General features: G+C 35.3%; 1 protein-coding gene across 1 annotated transcript; it reads left to right on the top strand.

Annotated features, from left to right (window-relative positions):
* The first annotated feature begins 314 nt into the window (after positions 1–314).
* LOC149533334 (16.9 kDa class I heat shock protein 1-like) lies at positions 315–1,735 on the top strand. Its single transcript, XM_089804111.1, has 2 exons — positions 315–553; positions 1,394–1,735. The coding sequence occupies exons 1-2, from the start codon at positions 343–345 to the stop codon at positions 1,699–1,701; spliced, it is 519 nt and encodes a 172-aa protein (XP_089660237.1). The 5' UTR covers positions 315–342; the 3' UTR covers positions 1,702–1,735.
* The last annotated feature ends 18,569 nt before the right edge of the window (positions 1,736–20,304 follow it).

Here is a 20,304-nt window from a genome sequence, read left to right as displayed (position 1 = left end):
GCGGCGGGAGGGAGGAGGGCTGCCGTGGGGTGGAGCTACGGCGGTGCCATGGCAGGAGCCGCTGCGGGCCGCTGGCGGACCGCCAGCAGTAACTGCTAGCGGTTTCTGCTAGCGGTGACCACAGCAGTTAACCGCTAGCGGTTCCGCTACGGCTTATTAACTGCTGCGGCTAAAACTGCCGCAAAAACAAATTTTTTTGCAATTTTTTTAAATTTTTGTCTCGAATTGCGTGCAGAGGCCGTACGGCCTTGTACGGCAAAATAAATTTGCGGTATCCAAAATGAACAAATTTTATATGGATTCTGGAGTTTTTGGGCGCTCTGAGCGCAACGGTGATGTCCGATGCGATGCGATGCTTTCATTCCAATTTTACGCAGAGATCTCGTCCCTCGCTGGAACCCTTTGGATGATCTGTGGCAGGTGGATCCCTTCAAGATTTTAGAAGAAAATCCCCTGTCCACGGTGGGCGAAGGCATGGACGGCCGGGTGTCCTTAACCAGAGTGAACTGGAAGGAGACTCCCGAAGCACACATTATTACACTAGATGTTCCAGGTAAAGCTCTTCATTTTGATGACGAATATGAGTAAATGATATTGGAGGCTGTTTTTCCTGAAATATTGTATGATGTGTAGAAAGATGTAAAGCTTTTCATTTCATAAAATTTGCTGCTAGTTTGTCTGAATCTCTGAATATTTATAATGAAAATAGAATGGAGATACAGTAGAATGTTTGAGAAAAAAATTGGACTAATTTGTAGACATTTTTTTACAATTTGTGTACGTTTCGTATTCTTATCAATGTCTTAAAGAATTTGTATCAATTTATTCAATATTTTAGATCAGAGAACGAAAAGATTTCATAGTTCATTTAATTAGGTCTATTATTGTTCATGCCCTCCCATTTCCGCTAGCTCTACATAATCTGTCGTGAAAACAAATTGATTAAAAAGCCTGGTCAATTTGACAATAGGTCTATTTTTGTTTAATCCCTTCCACATCTGCTCGTTCTCCATAGCCAGTCTTGAAAATAAATTGATGAAAATCTGTTATACTTGATAACAGGTCTCTTAATGTTTAAGCTCTTCGTCAAAATAAATTGATCATTTTTCATCAATATTACAAAGAATTCATGTTTAAAATAAAAATAAAAAATGGCCAATAATATTGATCATAGAACAAAAACGTTCCATAGATCGCTGAGATAACAAGTCTGTTGTTGTTGGAGACCTTCCATTTAACGCTCGTTCTCCATAATCAGACAAGAAAATAAATCGATGAAAACCTGTTTATATTTTATTACAGATTTGTTAATATTATTTAAGCTCTTCCATTTCTGATCGTACTCCAGGATTCTTCATGAAAATAAACTGATGTTAACCTGTGAAACTTGCAGGGATAAAGAAAGAGGATATCAAAATAGAGGTGGAGGGGGACGTGGTGACTGTGAGCGGGGAGAGTAAGAGGGAGCAGAAAGAGGAGTCTGACAAGTGGCATCGGGTGGAAAGAGTAGAGGGGAAGTTTCTTCGGCGGTTCAGATTGGCGGACGGTCAGATGGAGGGAATAAAGGCTAGCCTTGACAATGGAGTGCTCACTGTAAATGTGCCCAAGCTCCCTAAGAAGGTAGTGGAGCCCAAGGCCATTCCTATCACTGTTACAGACCAGGCCTGCATTGAGGGCGCTGACAACACATGTAAAGCGTAAAGTGTTCATTCTACAGTTGCCGTAGTAAATAAAACGTAATATATGTAAGCCTTGGTTTTGTGATTGCTGCCGACATGTCTAAAGGTGGTTTCTTTGCGTCTTGATTGCAGCATTCACTTTAAAAGACGTTGTTCTCTGTCTCTGGATTTTGAAATGTTCCAGTAAATTGCTTTTTAGTTGTTTATGTGTTTTTACAACAATGTTCGGAATGTGTGTAATTTTAGTTTCTCTTGATAAGAGACTATTATTTTCATCTTTTCTTTGGTGGATGACAAACACTTGATCTATGGTTTTGTTTATTTGATTATATTGAGTGAATTTGTATTATGTTATTTTTAATTTCTGATTGGTGGAAGCTATTTTTTCAAGTGATCTTTTTATTTTATCAATTAACAAATCTTATAAAATTACATGTTGCTTTCAGTGGCAATGCAAAAATAATTCGTGTGGAGAGTATGTGCTTTCACATTTGGCATACATACATTGATAGGTGGAAATAATAGATTGTAGTCAAATTGTGGACAATTAAACATACACATTTATTATCGATTGAAAAAGGAGACACATTTGACATACATACATTGATACGTGGAAATAATTGAGCATGATCAAACTCTAGACGATTAAAGAAAAAAGAATGGAATGGAGCAAAGTAAGCGACACTTAATCAAGCACCCATTTTAAAGAAAGAAACCCTACAATAGTGTACAAAGGCATATAAACAAAAAAAAAAAGGGTAAATTTGGCCCATCTCAATATGTGAATGAAAACTCTTTCAATGATAAAAGGAAAATAGTGGAGTCAATCGTGGAAAGGCAACATAATTTCCATTCAAATACCAAATATGTGCAAATCAAACAAATGGGGGAACCATATGCGGAAATTGCAAAGGCAAGAGATTTTTTAAGATAATTGCTACAAGGAAAAAAGAAAGTAATATAATTTTTGCAAAAAGCAGAAGAACGAAGGAATGTTTAACGGTGTATTCACAACAAAAGCATCATTTAAACACAAAATATGTATTAGACACTAAAAATAGGTTAAGTTCTTAAAATCATGGGTTCAGACAACAAATATCAACTCCAACATAGGGAAAATCAGGTAGAAGATAAAGGAGTAGCGACAAAACCCTCATGGAATGCTAAGACTAACTATAGGATCAACAATGAAGTCTCCAATACATTGATAATAAGTAACTATTACAGCAAAAATTGATGGATGGAATGCAAAATTTGGGAGTTTGTCTTCTAGAATGGACCTAAAGCAAAGGACCCAAAACTCATAGATTGGTTGTATAAATTATGTGGATAATAAGTATATATCCCTTTTCTAATTGTTTGATTTACTTACATTGTAAGAATATAGAAATTAAAGATGTGCTCATTTTTGGATTAGTATGTTTTTCATAAAGGTTATAGTGTAAAGTTTTTCCATTGGGTGCCAAACTTTAATGAAAATATGGTAAAATCCTTAACAATGCCTACTTGGGTTGAGGGTAAAGAAATTCTAGTAGAACACATTAACTTTCATACTCTACAAAGAATAGGATCCTTTATTGGGGAATTATTAGGTATAGAAGCCAATTACACAACTTCTAATGGAATTAAACTTTTGATTAATCTAGAATTTGAACACCAAGAGCTCAAACAAAGTGATAGACAAACTAAACCCTAAGGATCAACTGAATAAAAATGTAGAGAGTTCCCCAAAATTGATCAATAATAACAAACAAAGGGATTTTTTGGAAAGTTTGATATATAAACTAAACAAGGAAATAGAGGAAGGGGAAATTAGACAAAAGATAGGAACAACAGAGTGTCCAAGTAGCAACCGCTCTCCTTGTGAAGAAGATGTGTAAGACATCACTAAAGGAGTAAACAAAGAGAATCTTAAAGACAATGAAGAGGAAGAACTATTATGTGGTTTAGTAGAGAAGGGGATGGAAAAAATGAAGAATGATCAATGTTGTCCAAATAGTTCAGCAAGAGTAGATAAGACAAAGATGTTGGAGCAATGTGAAAAATGTATAAAACAAAATATATTTTTGGAAGACAAAAGATTAAACATCATACTACATAGCAAGTTGATAAACGACATAATGGGGTGAGGTCACAATAATAGTTCCCACTTTCCATCATGAAGAAATCAGATCAAAACGCCCTTCATTTGAAATCTTTTTACAAATTTATTAAATTTTTTTGTTGAATTTTGCCTTTCTAAGTGCTCAAACAAGGGCTAAATAGGTTTATTTAAAAAAAAAATATATACCAAATTTTTCTATTATGAATAAGCTTTCCAATTAGTATGCTTTTAATATAAATTGTGTTTATTGTGATGTTTTATTTGTAATTTTATTAAATATAGGTTGGTTGGCCATTTCACAAGTCTTTATTAAAAGCTTCAGGAAAAATAGAAAATGAGAGAAAAAAATGTTTGAAAAATATGTGGTACAAAAGCATGTGTGTTACCTTTCTAGCAAAATAAGACAAATAATATTTTGATTTAGACAAAATAAATTATACTGATAAAAATCAACCTATAATTTATCGTTAATGTCACTTTACTAATGAATAGAATCTTCATTTTTTTACGAAATTGAAGCAAACCAAATAAAGTTGATGTTACAATTCTAGCCTTGAAATAATTTTGTCATTATCATTTTTTAAAAATGTTATGGTGATCAAAACAACCATCACTCTTTAAAAACGCTAATTTTTCATATATGCCACTTCTCGAAGGAGAAAAAAATGGACTTCCAACATTTCGAATAAAAATTAAAAAAAATTGTTACATAGTAGAAAGAAAATACTACAAATCACTAGTTTACATCATCTTCAAAAATTTTACAGTTTTTTAGTAATACACATTTCAAAGTGAATATTTATTTTTAAAATTTTCTCTTTTAGTGTCAAAGTTGGCCAAAAAATGGGAACCATTATTGTGACATGACCCAATGTTGATACATAATGACACTTGTAATCAACTCATTTAATGGGAAAATGCCCATAACCTTCACATAGAGCTGAAGGATCAACTTATGGAGAATGATATGAGGTCAAATCTAGAAACATCACCAATGGAGGGTACAGTCAGTGAAAGCCAAAAGATAGGAGATGGATAGCTAGGCATAAATATAATTTCAAGGATAGATAATCATATTCTATTTTCTAACAAATAAATCTTTAGAGATAATCTGATAGAGCCTCTGAAGCAGACATTGTATGGCAGTAATGATACCAATTTTGAGCCAAGAATTGACAAGGATTCATCTTTATAAAAACATCTGTCACTTGAAAATTTACTAGATCAAGAGGAAGGTATAAATATAAAGATATTAGAAATACCAAGCACCTAGCAGCCCAAAAAGGTGCAAATGAAAACAATTTAAAGGGGGGGAATCAAAAACTTGTCTAAAATAGAAAAGGTAAGAAAGGAAAGTATAAAATATAAAAGACCAAAAAAGAGAAAATAACCTTTGTTAGATCATGATATTAGTATAGAAGAAATCAATCCTTTATTAGAAAATGTAGATATGGAGGATGGGGGAAAAGAAAATTAGGAAATAGAAAGACAATGAAATAGTGAGAATACTATTTTAATTAAGGAAAAATCAAAAAAGAATTGGAAGCTATATAAGTTCTGGAAAACACCAATAGGAGGTCGTCATTCTTTCAAAGAAGAAAATATGCTTGGCAAGAAGCTAGGTATAGAAGGGAAAAAGGAGAAAAAGTGTACTTCTAATCTTGAAAAGAATGAATTTAGAACAAAAGATGTTCATAATCAATTGATGGAAGTTGAGGAAATAACATTGAACATAGCTAGTATAACGGATTGACTTGTTTCTCCTATTCCTTTGGATAAAGTTGACTTAGATGAAGAAAAATTCCATGAGGATCTTGGCACTAAAGAACAAGATGAAGAAAGTGAAGAAGTTATGAGAGAGAAAAGATGGTTGGTTAAAAGAATCATGGAATTGGATAAGGAAGAATTTGAATAGGACTAAGAGAATAATAAAGAAAAATACAAGTTAGCATATAACAAGGGAAATAGTGAATCAATATCAGATAGAAACAAAGACTTAAGAACTTCTATTGGAATAGGGGAAGATAAATAATAAAATATAATAATATAAAATAAAAGGGTATATGCAAGATTATGGTGTGCCAAAAAGTGGTGATGTGAAAAAAATGTTTGAAAATATCTAAAAGCGTTCCAAAATCCACTCTGACTTTTTTCCACCCATCTTGATACCAAAGTTAAAAAGTTAGGACTAAGCCTTTTCGGGTATTCGATCAGTAATTGGGTATTTGATTTCATATCGGATACTTGATATTATATCTTGTATCTGATATGAAATCGGATACTCGAAACCTATAACATATTTTTTGCATTGCATTTCTTTTGGCTTGAGTGTTGACCTCTATTCAGGTATCGAATTTTGGAACAGCTATACGATAAGGGTAAAAAAAATTTAATGTTATGAATGAATATTATTAAAAATCAAGTTGTTTTTAATAGAAATTATGTTTTTCAAATTAATAGGTATGGCTGACCCAAATGATGATATTGAGGCAGGAAACAATGTTCCTCAAAACCCTCCACCAAATGATCCAGTGCCCCCTCAAAATCGTCCATCAAATGATCCCATACCCCCTCAAATTGAAGATTTGATATTTGGAAATCTCCCCAAATTGAGGGTTTTGCGAACCACATATAACACTATACCCGCATTGGCTCCAATGTTATCTACATTAAACACCATAGTGGATAATATTAAAACACTTACCAATGAAAAAAACACTGCTCTTCCCTGGCATGACCAAATGCATGCCATGTTTGATGATGGGTTGGACTATGATGAGGTTGTGGCCCTAAATATAACTAAAGATTATATGGTTAGCCTTTTTTCAAACCCAAAAATTGGTAAACAAGTAGAACGCACAAAGTCTAAACTATCAATTAAATGGTGCAAAAATGAGGCTATGTGTGCGAACTTTTGGGATCATTGGTGGATGATTTTTGACATCCCTCCACATAAAAATTTAGAGGTACCATTTTATTTCATTAGAAAATTATATGCCAAATTTTTGTTGGGCCTCAAGGTGAACTATTGGAGCATGAGGCCCAACATGGGTGTAGGAGGAGGAGCTCCTCAAGATAGACCATTTTCCCAGTAGAAGAACGCTGACACTTTTGTCCCCCCTACTAATATTTTCCCCCCTCCTCTAGTGCATCATCTTGATATCATTGCAGAGGCTAGCTCTTAGACTATTAGAGCGATCCATAGATTGAGTGCAAAGGCTATGTGTGCGAACTTTTGGGATTGTTGGTGGATGGTTTTTGACATCCCTCCACACAACAATTTAGAGGTGTCATTTTATTACATTAGAAAGTTATATGTTGAATTTGTGTTGGGCCTCAAGGTGAACTATTGGAGCATGAGGCCCAACATGGGTGTAGGAGGAGGAGCTCCTCAGGATAGACCCTTTACCCAGAAGAAGAAAGCTGACACTTTTGTCCCCCCTACTGATGTCTACCCCCCTCCTCCAGTGCAGCATCCTGATATCATTGCAGAGGCTAGCTCTTAGACTATTAGAGTGATCCATAGATTGAGTAGCCTATTGATATCCTAGGCTAGGTCAGTGTTGCCTCCCTGTGTTGATGATGCTAGTGTGAGTTTATCATCGACGAGCTCATCACATGTTTGTGTGCCCTATACTTGCATAATGTGCAAGAATATTTGGCTGGGTCCCATTGCTGATCTTTTTGAGTATCAATTTGTATTTGAGGAGGATATACGAGGCACATACAAAGGCTACACACCTTGACATGAGAGAGGAGGGGCATGTAGAGGCATGGAATCCTTTTGTGTCAATATGTGTATACATTTATTTGTTACAACATATGTGATTTAAAGTTAATCTTTATAATAGAGTAATTTTATTTTTTAACTCATACTGACTTATACATGTATGTGATCTTCATTCATTTTTAGTTGATGATTGAGGAGAAGCTCAGACAAGTTGATAATTTCATGCTCTTGGCTATTTCATTTGGCCTTAAGACATCTATAGTATATTATGTTGTGTTCTCATTGTTATTTCTATTTGATATTTGAGCATATATGGTTTCTAATCTTTGTTTTCTCTTGCAGGTATCACATGTCAATGGGGGGCAGAGTGTCGGGGATGAGGCACAACCCATTGAAAAGGGAAAGGTAATTAGGTGCTTTTAAAGTGATTAAATATCGATGCATTCTTGTAAAAATTTTGTGGTAATGAAATTTAATTACATTCTTTATTAAATAGGGCATGGCTACTGGTATTGAGTTAGAGGCAGATTCCACATCGTAGACCCTTTGGCATTTTCATTAGCAGTGAGAGCCCCCTCTTATGTATAAGTATCATTTATTCTTTGTTTTCCTTATTTTCATAAATAAATTCAAAAGTGATTTCTGTGATATTAACAACTAGTATTTTGTATCTCATAGGAAACACCTAGTGCTCATGAGGTTGGATGCTAGAGTTTTGTATCTTTTCTAACATAGACATTATATCTAGAGGAGGAGTCAACATAGGTAATTTGTAGTTTGAATTCTTGATTATATGTTATAAATTTAGCATGCTATGAATTATAATGTTATATTTTTTAAGTTGTAGATTAATTTGAGAAACATACTTGAACATACACAGGCCACAATCAATGAGGTAATTCAATGTTAGATACATAGAATCATTTAAATTTAGTAGTCTAACTTTGGCTTCTTCTTTTTTTTAAATGTAGGAGGCATATGATCCACCTAATGCGGCGAAGAGGTTGCATTTTGATCATCCACCAATAACATAGGATAGTATAGTTTTCATAAGATGCATAATGAGACATTTTGAGATGGCATATGCCACATTATATACAGAAACATTGATATTATACACATTTTGATGGCATGATCAGCCACATTTTGTATATGGATCTATGTATTTTGATATATATATTTGTGTAATTTGTCTATGGATACATGAACTTTGATATATATTTGTGTAATTTGTCTATGGATACATGTATTTTGATATATATTTTTGTCATTTATTTGCACAATGATATATATATATATATATATATATATTTAGTATAGTATTGTTCAATTTATCGTGGATCATGTGTATTTTTCATGTTTATGGAATGTCATTCATTTTGATCATGTTTGCTATATTTGATTCAAATGCAATAATTTGTGAATAAAATTTTAACAACCTTTATTATCAATGTTTTATGCAATTTTTAATTTGAAATGCTATCATATATGTTTAATTTGAAATAATATCTGCAATCCCTTAAGATGTCAGTATGGTTCACCTGCACAAATGCACTTAGAGCACCTTGTAAATGAGATAGGTAATTGTAAGCCTTAGCATGACCATCTTGTAGCATTCAACATTTCATCGATAGCCCCCATGAGCTCCGAGTTACAACCCTTGGAAGATTGACCTCAAAACACACTTAGAGCACCTTGGAGACTCTTCAATTTGGGATGGCCGAATGATGGAAACTCTCTGTGGCTAGAACAAGGGTGTCACTAGGGTTCATCCACCCATCCAGAGCTAATTGCACTAATGACTCAATACCAAGATCAGTAGTTTCAAAGTTATGTTGTGATGCACCTATGAACTGAGGCACACTGTGAATTTTGGCATCGAGCGAGATCATTGTGTCGAATCTAAATGGAATATGATCTGTCAAAAATGAGATATTTTATTTTAGGCCTTGACATGACCATCCTATAGCATTTGGCATTTCATCAATAGCCCCCATGAGCTCTGAGTTACGACCCTCAAAAGATTGACCTCGAAACACACTTAGAGCACCTTGGAGACTTCGATACAGGGTGGCCACAAATGATGGAGGCTCTTCACGGTCAGAACAAGGGTGTTAGTAGGGTTCACCCACCCATCCAAAGCTAATGGTTCTGATGATTCGATGCCAAGATTAGTGGCTTCAAAGCTACGCTGTGATGCACCTATGAATTGAGGTACACTAAGAGTTTTGGCATCGAGGGAGATCATTGCACTAAATCCAAATAGAATGTGATCTCTCAAAAATGAGATAGGTTATTTTAGGCCTTGCCATGACCATCTTGTGGAATTTGATGTTTCACTGATATCCCTCGTGAGCTCCAAGTTACGACCAGGTTGGAAGGTTGACCTCAAAATGCTCTTAGAGCACCTTGGAGACTCTTCGATATGGGGTCGCTGCAAACGATGAAAGCTCTTTTTGGTTAGAACAAGGATGTCACTAGGGTTAATCCACCCATCTAGAGCTAATGATGTTGATAATTTGATTCCAAGATTAGCATTTTCAAAGTTATGTTGTGACGCACCTATGAACTAAGGCACACTACGAGTTTTGGCATCGAGCGAGATCAATGTGTTGAATCAAAATGGAATGTGATCTCTAAAAAATGAGATAGGTTATTATAGGCCTCAACATAACTATCTTGTATCATTTTACATTTCATCAATATCCCTTACGAGCTCCAAGTTACAATCCTTGGAAGATCAACCTCAAAACACACTTAGAGTACCTTGGAGACTCTTCAGTATAGGGTGGCCACGAACGATGGAGGCTTTCCACAACCAGAAAAAGGGTGTCACTAGGGTTCAACTACCCATCTAGAGCTAATGGCATTGATGATTTGATGCCAAGATTAGCAGTTTCAAAGTTACGCTATGATGCACCTATGAATTGAGGCACACTGCAAGTTTTGGCATTGAGGGAGATTGTTGTGTTGAATCCAAATGGAATATGATCTCTTGAAGATGAGATAGGTTATTTTATGCCTTAACATTACCATCTTGTAGCATTTGACCTTTCATTGATACCCCTCACGAGCTTTGAGTTATGAACCTCAGAAGATTGACCTTAAAACACAATTAGAGCACCTTGGAGACTCTTCAGTACGAGGTGGCCATGAATGATGGAGGCTCTCCATGGAAAAAACAAGGGTTTTACTAGAGTTCACCCACCCATCTAGAGCTAATAGCACTGACAATTCAATGCCAAGATTAGCAGTTTCAAAGTTACGTTGTGATGCACCTATGAACTATGGCACACTACAACTTTTGGCATCGAGCGAGATTTTTGTGTTGAATCCAAACAAAATGTGATCTCTTGAAAATAGGATAGGTTATTTTAGGCCTTAGCATGAACATCTTGTTCATTCAATGTTTCATCGATAGCCCTCATGAGCTTTGATTTACGACTCTCAGAAGATTGACCTCAAAATGCACTTAGAACACTTTGGAGACTCTTTGGTATAGGGTGGCTGCAAATGATGGAGGCTCTCCACAACTAGAACAAGCGTGTCACTAGGTTTCACCCACCCATTCAGAGCTAATGATATTGATGATTTGATGCCAAGATCAACAATTTCAAAGTTACATTGTGATGCACCTATGAAGTAAGGCACACTATGAGTTTTGACATCGAGCAAGATCACTGTGTCGAATCCAAATGGAATGGGGTAAAAGCATAGATCTGTATCACCATTTAGGATACCAAAACTTGTTTTAGTTAAATCCCATTTCTCTATCAAAACTCATTTTTTAAAAAAATTTAAAAACACCCTTTAATAGATCTCACCTTCAATATCATCATTATATAAATTTTTGAGGGTTTTGATAAGTTAAAATATGTTATAATTTCAAAATATTATAAGTCAATATTTCAACATTCTAGAAGATGCTCCCTCAAAAAAGTAATAAAAATAGTAAATCATATCAAAAAAATAAAAAAATTATATTTATCTCTAGAGGAGAGAGTCATTTTCATGAATATGTAAAAAAAATTTAGGGATGTGTAGATTTGATGGGGAAGTATTGACGGGAGGAAAAAATGTTGGATTCTAATAAGGTCGATCTTGAGTACTTATAATAAAGAAAATATACACCAAAAATAATTAATTAATTATTTTTTCCCTAGTTATACATGTCATCTATAAGATATTTTGAAATTAGAACAAAAAAAGATGATTTGCATATACTTGTTTGACGAGAACTACACCCTATATTTTTTACAGTTAAAAAAGAGACTTCAAAATAAAAGAAAATGAATAAATTCTGACTCAAAAAATTATAAATATTATAGGCATAACTTTCATCCAATTCTACACATTTCATTAGTTTACATCATCTTCAAATTCTAAACACAAATACTATTTTTTTGTCATTAATGTTGAAATGTCGCATTCTGATATCCCATTTCTTTATAAAAGGTGACACAAGTTTGTGCTTTTACCCAATGTGATCTCTCAAAAATGAGATAGGTTATTTTAAGCCTTAGCATGATCATCTTGTAGCATTCAACCTTTCATTGATAGCCTTCACAAGCTTTGAGTGACAACCCTCAGAAGATCAACCTTGAAATGCACTTAGAGCACCTTGGAGACTCTTTGGTATGGGGTGACCAAAAATGATGGAGGCTCTCTGTGGCCAAAAAAAGGGCGTAACTAGGGTTCACCCACCCATACAAAGCTAATGGTGCTGATGATTTGATGCTAAGATCAACGGTTTCAAAGTTACGTTGTGATGCACCTATGAACTGAGGCACACTACTACTTTTGTCATCGAGCGAGATCATTGTGTGGAATCCAAACAAAATGTGATCTCTTGAAAATAAGATAGATTATTTTAGGCATCAACATGAACATATTTTTCATTCGACATTTCATTGATAGCCCTCACTAGCTTTGAGTTATGACCCTCGAAAGATTGACCTCGAAATGCACTTAGAGTACCTTGGAGACTCTTTAGTATGGGGTGGCCACGAATGATGGAGGCTCTCCATGGCTAGAACAAGGGTGTCACTAGGGTTCACCAACCTATCTAGAGCTAATGGCACTAATGATTTGATACCAAGATCAACAATTTCAATGTTATGTTGTGATGCACCTATGAACTGAGGTACACTATGAGTTTTTGCATCGAGCAAGATCGTTGTGTCAAATCCAAATGGAATGTGATCTCTCAAAAATGATAGAGGTTATTTTAGGCCTTGGTATGGCCATCTTTTAGCATTCAATGCTTCATCAATAGCCCTCACGAGCTCTAAGTTATGACACTCAAAAGATCGACCTCAAAATGCACTTAGACCACCTTGGAGATTCTTTGGTACAGGGTGCCCACGAATGATGGAGGCTCTTTGTGGCTGGAGCAAGGGTGTCACTAGGGTTTAGTCACCTATCCGAAGCTAATGGCACTAATGATTTGATGCCAAGATTAGCGATTTCAAAGTTATGCTTTGATGCACCTATGAACTGAGGCACACTGCAAGTTTTGGCACCGAGAAAGATCATTGTGCCAAATCCAAAAGGAATGTGATCTCTTGAAAATGAGATAGATTATTTTAGGCCTTGGCATGACAGTTGTAGCATTTGACATTTCATCAATAGCCCTCACAAGCTCCGAGTTACAACCCTTGGAAGATCAAACTTGAAACACACTTAGAGAACCTTGGAGACTCATTGGTACGAGGTGGCCATGAACAATGGAGGCTCTCAATAGCCAAAACAAGGGTGTCACTAGGGTTCACCTGCTCATCTAGAGCTAATGGCAATAACAATTCGATGCCAAAATCAGCAGTTTCAACGTTACACTATGATGCACCTATGAATTGAGGCATTGAGTGAGATTGTTGTGTTGAATCCAAATAGAATGTGATCTCTCAAAAATGAGATAGGTTATTTTAGGCCTTGGTATGACCGTCCTATAGCAATTGATGAGGCTAATTATTGCCTCTATTTTGTGATAGTTTTAAAACACTTTGTTAATACTCTGTTTCACTTTCATCAAGACATTTGTGGATCTATGTTTACCTAAACCAATGATTAACCTATGGATAGATAGTATGTCATCTTTTGCCAATATCATATACATGATGCAGTATTTCATATAATTATCTATGTATTGTAACTAACCTATTAGCAATGAAGTTGAAAGATGATTGGAAGAAATCAAAGATGAGTGCCAATAGTATTCAAGGAGAAAAGAATGTTGAGGTGTAGCCATGGTAGAGGAAATTCATAACAGTTCCAAAGGACATGGCAACGAGTATGAAGGAGCTATGAAGACTTACTGCATTCTCTGCATTTATTCCTATGGCGAGCGGATGTTTAGAATTTATTATTCTCGCCTTAAACCATTACCTCTTCTTCTTGCCTTAAGTTGTTATCTTCCTTCTTTCTCTCCTACAGATAGCTAGGTTGTTTACTTTTCTATTTTGAAATAAGTGTCAATCTCTTATATATAGGAATCGAACCAAGTGTGTTAGTTTAGTTAGAAGAAAAGAGTTTATGAGAACAGACTGTTAACTTTTATAGTGAATTGTGATTTTACCATTCTATGTGTTGTTTCCATGTAATGAATTTTTGAAATGTAATGAAATAGTTTTTGGCTTCTATCCTATGTTAGTAGTTTAGTTGAAGCCAACCAAGGGGGCCCACTTTGAAGGTGGATTAGATTAGGATAGTATAGATTTATTTCCAAGTATTTTTAGTATTGTAAGTAGAAGTTGTAAGTTCCTTCATGTAGCATCACACTTCGTGAATGTTCATGTAGTATATGTGAGAACAATTATAGTGGATGAACTAAGTTGGAATATTTGTTAGCCTTTCATTATATTTCTAGTATTCATAGAGTTAAGTGTGTTAGCTTCTTGTAGTAATAGTGTAAGTTCTTTTCCTTGTATTTTACTTTCCCACAACATAAGCTTAGTGACTCATTAAGAGACCTAGTGCACATACTGTGCAACCATTTCAAGTATACGTCCTTGGGTTGACAAGATTAAATGCACCTCATAGTGGGAAAAATAGTCTTTAGTTTGAATATATTATTCCTAAACATGGCCTAGAGCATGACTGTGATACACCTATTGTGAGGCAGACCATTTTTGGCACCATGGTCGGGGATGGTGTCAAGCTAGGAGTATTCTTGAGTCATAGTTCTTAGATAAAGTTTTTTAGAAATTTCTAGTTTTGAATCTTCTTTCACCATTGTGAAAATTTTAATTGCATGCATCGAAGAGGAAGATGATGAGATGAATATGGCAGATTTCTTCCACGGGAGTTTGTTAATTTGAACAAAGAAATTGAAGAAGAAGAAGTTGAGTTGCCTTTTGAAGATGCAAGCCCTATTTTTCCCACAACATCATCATCAAGAGCTGAAGCAATAGATACAAGTGGTCTTCAACCTTTTATTGAAGTTTTGGCCAGTTTTCTTGATAACACTATTCTAAATCCACCAGTTGTTAATCATCCAGTACCCAATGTCCCTTTTTAGAAACAACCTCATAATCTAATACCTCTAGTAATGACACAACCTACTTTTCCATTTCCTCTCCCAAGCCTTATAAATACTGATAATCTCAAGAATATACTTGCAAGTGCCCTTCCAAATTTCTATGGTCTTGCAACCAAAGACCCTGATACTTTCTTGTTTGAGTTTGACATGCTTTTTCCTAATTTTGACTACAATACTGATGCCCATAAGCTTAAATTATTTCCAGCAACATTGAAAGAATTAGCTCTATGATATTTCATGGGCTTAGGAGCTAATGCAATAGGAAGTTGGGATGAAATCAAACTCTATTTCTCGATAAACACAAAAAGTATTGCAAAGCATTTGGTTCAAGAGGAGATGATGTCTTTAGGATATCTCATAAGGAGGAAGAAATATTGGAAGACTATGTTTCACATTTCTTATATATATTGCAGAAGAACCCTCAACATGTGTTGTTTGAGGATTCACAAAAGCTAGTATTTCTAAGAGGTGTGAATGATAACTGTCTAGAAGCACTAGACCTGATGGCTAGTGGTGATGTGTATCAAGCTTCCTAGGAAGACCTCAAGAAGATCTATCAAAACTATTCAAGGTCAACCATGAAGAAAGGCAAAGGACCTTGTTCCACAGTCACTAAACGAATCAGCCAAGGTATTTCAAACCTCAAGATATCTAACCTATTGTTAGATTTCAAACAAGACATCATTAATGATGTCGCTACACATCTTGACACAATTACTGCAAAGAAGAAGTATGCAGAAGCTAGGTTACAACTAGCTGAGTACCGCCCTCATTGCTAGAAGAAAAAGAAGGATTGCCAATATAAATTGGTTGCAAGCATGGAGAACTAGCATCTTCAAATTGAGTACCTCAAGATAGATGGAGATGATGAGCAAGTATTTTTTGTTGTGCAATTCCAACCATGGGCCCAACATCAAGGTATGCCTCAGGACCCTTTGCAAAATTCAAATTCATATGGTAATAAATGGAAAAATTGTAATCCCCAAGGTCCTCCACAATATCAACCTAATTGGAGTAATGTTTGGCAAAAAAACTTGCAACAGCCCCAATGGCCTCAGAATTCCCAACCACCCTAGCCTAACCAATAGAGTAACCAATGGTAGAACCAATAGAACTACTAGCAAAACTAGCAGAACTAATGGCAACCACCCCAAGGGAATTGGCAGTCTACGAACCAATGGAGGGGATCTCAATAGTGGCCTAACGAAAATACTAGTACTCCACAATTACCACCTCCAGTTCAACAACCTACTCTAATGCCACCACTTGCAAATCCTAGACCTCAAAAGTAGACACAGTTACCTGCACAACCTTAGCCAAACCAAAATAGCCAATAGCCACAGCAACCTATGTATAGTGTTGATGCTCAGCAATATCTTGCTTAAGCTTTGGGTGTTGCAGATATACATCTGAGATCTGGTACAACTTTACCAACACCTAAATTGCCTCTTATAACTGAAATACTAGACCCTCCTATAGCATTAGAACCCTCAGTTGCTAAAAAAATTGACCCAACAAATGTTACCATGTCAACCCAAGCTCAATCAATAGTGAAACCTCCTTTTCTAGAAAAGTTTATACAAAGAAAACTTATACAAGCAAAGGAACAACCTTTTGATATTGTTGATCAGTTGAAGAACATGCATGTCCAAATACCCTTGTTCCAAGCCATTAAAGATGTTCCAATCTATGGAAAAGCCATTAGAGATGCTTTCCTGAAGAAGCCTGGAAGGAAAAAAAAAGAGGACCCCACCATAGTCCATGTTGTGGGACAATTGACTGACATCATGTTAGAGAAATTGATCACACCAAAATATTCTGATCCAGGAAGTCTAGTAGTGAATGTCAATATAAATGGTCAGTTTGTTAAAAATGCTTTAATAGATCTTGTTGCTACTATAAACATCATGACCAAGGACACTATGAAGAAATTAAAAATAGAAGGACTAAGGGCTACCCCAACAATTTTGCAACTTGCAGATAGTTCTACTATCACCCCTGATGGGATGATAGAAAACATAGTTGTAACCTTAGATTCTCTAGAGTATCCTACAGACTTCATGATTTTAGCCCCCAAAGTTAATCTATCTAGTTATCCTGTCATCCTAGGTCGACCATGGTTAGCCACAGCTGATGCAAATATAAGTTGTAGATCAGGGAATATGACCATATCAAATGGCCAAGCAACAAAAACATTTGATTTATATCCTCCAGCATAACCATTACGAAATTTGAGCACATCTGCTTGGCTAGATTTAGGGGATGAAGAAGAAGAGTTAAATTCTATAGTACAACTCATGATGTTACATAGACAATCCTTTCTAAAACTACAAGGGGAAGATTCAGTACTTCAGAGTATCCTTATTAATAGTTGTGTAGTAGAAAAAGATGTATCTGAAAGTTCTATATTGGAATTAATCACATATGAAAAATGTGATAAGAATTGTACTTTGCTCAAAGAACCTGATGTTCTTCATCCATTCTTATCATGTGAATTAGAAGCAAGTCGAATCTCTAAAGCTGCTATGATAGAGTCAACCACTACTGTTGAACTCACTAAAGGTCATAATCTCCATGTTAATCCCAAATTAACACCCACATAGATGGAACAGTTAAAAGAGTTGCTTCAAAGGTATGAAAAGGCCTTTGCATGGGACTATAGTGATATGAAAGGGTTGAGTCCTACACTGTGCACCCATAGGATATACATCAATGAAGGTTGTCTACCACTCCATCAACCCCAAAGAAGGATAAATCTAAGCCTTAGAGAGAGTTAAAATGGAATTGTATAAATTGCTTGATGCTAGTTTTATTTATCCTATATCTGATAGTAGATGGGTGTCACCCCTAGTCATAGTGCCTAAAAAGGGAGGAAAATGGAGAATTTTTGTAGATTACAGAGAATTGAACAAGGCCACCAAAAAGGATCACTTTCCTTTACCATTTATAGACCAAGTTCTGGACACTCTAGCTGGAAAGAAATATTTTTCTTTTCTAGATGAGTATAGTGGTTATAGCCAAATCAGTATTGCTCTTGAAGATCAAGACAAAACCATATTTACATGCCCATGGGGTACTTTTGCATACTATTTTTTACCATTTGGTCTATGTAATGCTCATACAACATTCCAATGAGCCGTTACTAGCATTTTTGTTGATATATCACATGATTGTATGGAAATATATATGGATGAGTTCACAACATTTGGAGTCACTTTTGAGAAAGCAATGTTGAATCTTGAAAAGGTTTTGGTAAGGTGTCAAGAACATAATTTGGCACTTAATAGTGAAAAGTGTTCCATGCTCATTTAGGAAGGTGTGGTACTTGGTCATTTCATATCAGCTATAGGAATACAAGTGGATCCAACTAAGATAGAGGTAATTCAAACATTGCCCATACCTACAAAATCAAAAGATGTAAGATCTTTTCTAGGTCATGATAGATATTACAGACATTTTATAAGACATTTTAGCAAAATAGCTAGTCTCTTGTATAAGTTACTCACAAAAGAAACTAAGAATATGATGAAGCCTTCTTGTGGCTTAAGAAACTTCTAACTACAACCCCAATTTTACAAGGCCTTGATTGGAATTTACCTTTTCATATATATACAGATGCCTCTAATTATGTCATAGGTGCAGTTCTAGCACAACAATCCCAAAACCTTGAAAATGCAATCTATTATATTAACAAGAGCCTTCATGCACCAGAATTAAACTACATAGTGATAGAAAAAGAACTGCTAGCAGTAGTTTATGCTCTCAACAAGTTTCAGCATTACATAACTAGCTATTCCATATTTGTTCATATTGATCATGCAACAATTAAATATCTCATGAATAAACCTGCTATAACCGACAGATTAACAAGATGGTTACTGTTGTTGTAAGAATTTGATATAACTATTGTTGATAGGCCAGGAAAAGCCAATGTTGTAGCTGTACAACTAGATCTTAGTGTGCAAGGAACATTAACATTAAAGAAAATATTCACAAACTAAAACTAAATTCACATATAAGCTTAGACAAAGAAAACAAACAAGAAATGCAAACCTCAAAAGAGAAAACACTTCATTGCTTCCTTGATTTTTGTAGATGTGTCCTTTGATGTGGATGTATGCTCAAGTGCTCAAAATGGCTTCAATGGAGATGGATAATGGAAAATTGGTAGCTTTGTGAGCTCTCAATTTGGCATTATAAGGGTATGGGTATGGATTTTGGCTCTCAAAAGGGCATGATAACTTTACTCAAATGATTGTGATAAAATGGCTTGGGATGGGATTCAATTTATAGGCTAAGGGCTTGAGGGATGGAGGGCTAAGATGCAAGGAGAGATGAAGACTTAAGGAGGGCTAAGATGCACTCAAAGGAGAGCACATGGATTGTGCTTGTTTAGCACCAATGAGAAGGTGACACTTGTCACAAGGAGGATGAGTGTGAGAGGAAAGGATAAGGGGTTGGTTAAAGGCATGATGAGTGAGGTTGAGTATGGAAGAGGGATGTAAGAGTCATGAGTGGGCTTGTAAGAGTCTTTTATGGTTTGTAAGAGCACTCATGGCTTGGTGGTTGGGATATTTTGGAGAGGGGACTTTGATTTGGTGTAGGAAAGTGTTAAACTTGTTTAGCGAATGTGACAAAATTAGGGGGTGGATTAGGCTTGGGTTTAGGATTAGATTAAGGATGTTAGAGATGTGCAAGTGCATGGCATTAATGAGGTTGGGTGAGTTAGTGGCTAAGCTAGGTTAGTATGGGTGGATGGGGTGGATTAGGCTAAATGGAGGATTAGGGATAGGTTAGGGGTTTTTAGATTTGAGGATTTTATTTATCAAATAGATTTACTTAATAAATGGGGATTTTTTGAATTAGATAGAAGAATAGGATTTAATTGATAAATAATAGGTTATTTGATTTATCAATTAGGACTATAGATGATTAATTAAATTAATTAGCTAGGGGATGGTAAAAGATTAATTAAATAGGAATTTAATTAATGATGCCTTTAGAGATAACTAAATAGGATTACTAAAGCGGTGTAATCAAATTTAGGTGTCTATAGTAGCTGATTATTTATCAAGAATCCATCATGATGATACTAACACTACTTTGGTAGATGATGCTTTTGCAAATGAGCATTTAATTCATATTGTTGTTCAAACTCCATGGTATGTAGACATTGCTAATTACATTGCAATTAATAAAATACTAGAACATTTTTCTTACAAGGAAAAGAAGTTGCTTGTAGAGAAAAGTTTTC

Source organism: Cupressus sempervirens, chromosome 10 (assembly GCF_028749045.1).
Source record: "Cupressus sempervirens isolate cs-2001-9-10 chromosome 10, ASM2874904v1, whole genome shotgun sequence".
Classification (NCBI taxonomy): Eukaryota; Viridiplantae; Streptophyta; class Pinopsida; order Cupressales; family Cupressaceae; genus Cupressus; species Cupressus sempervirens.
The sequence above is the reverse complement of the archived record's forward strand: the minus strand, read 5'-3'. Positions and strand labels throughout refer to the sequence as shown.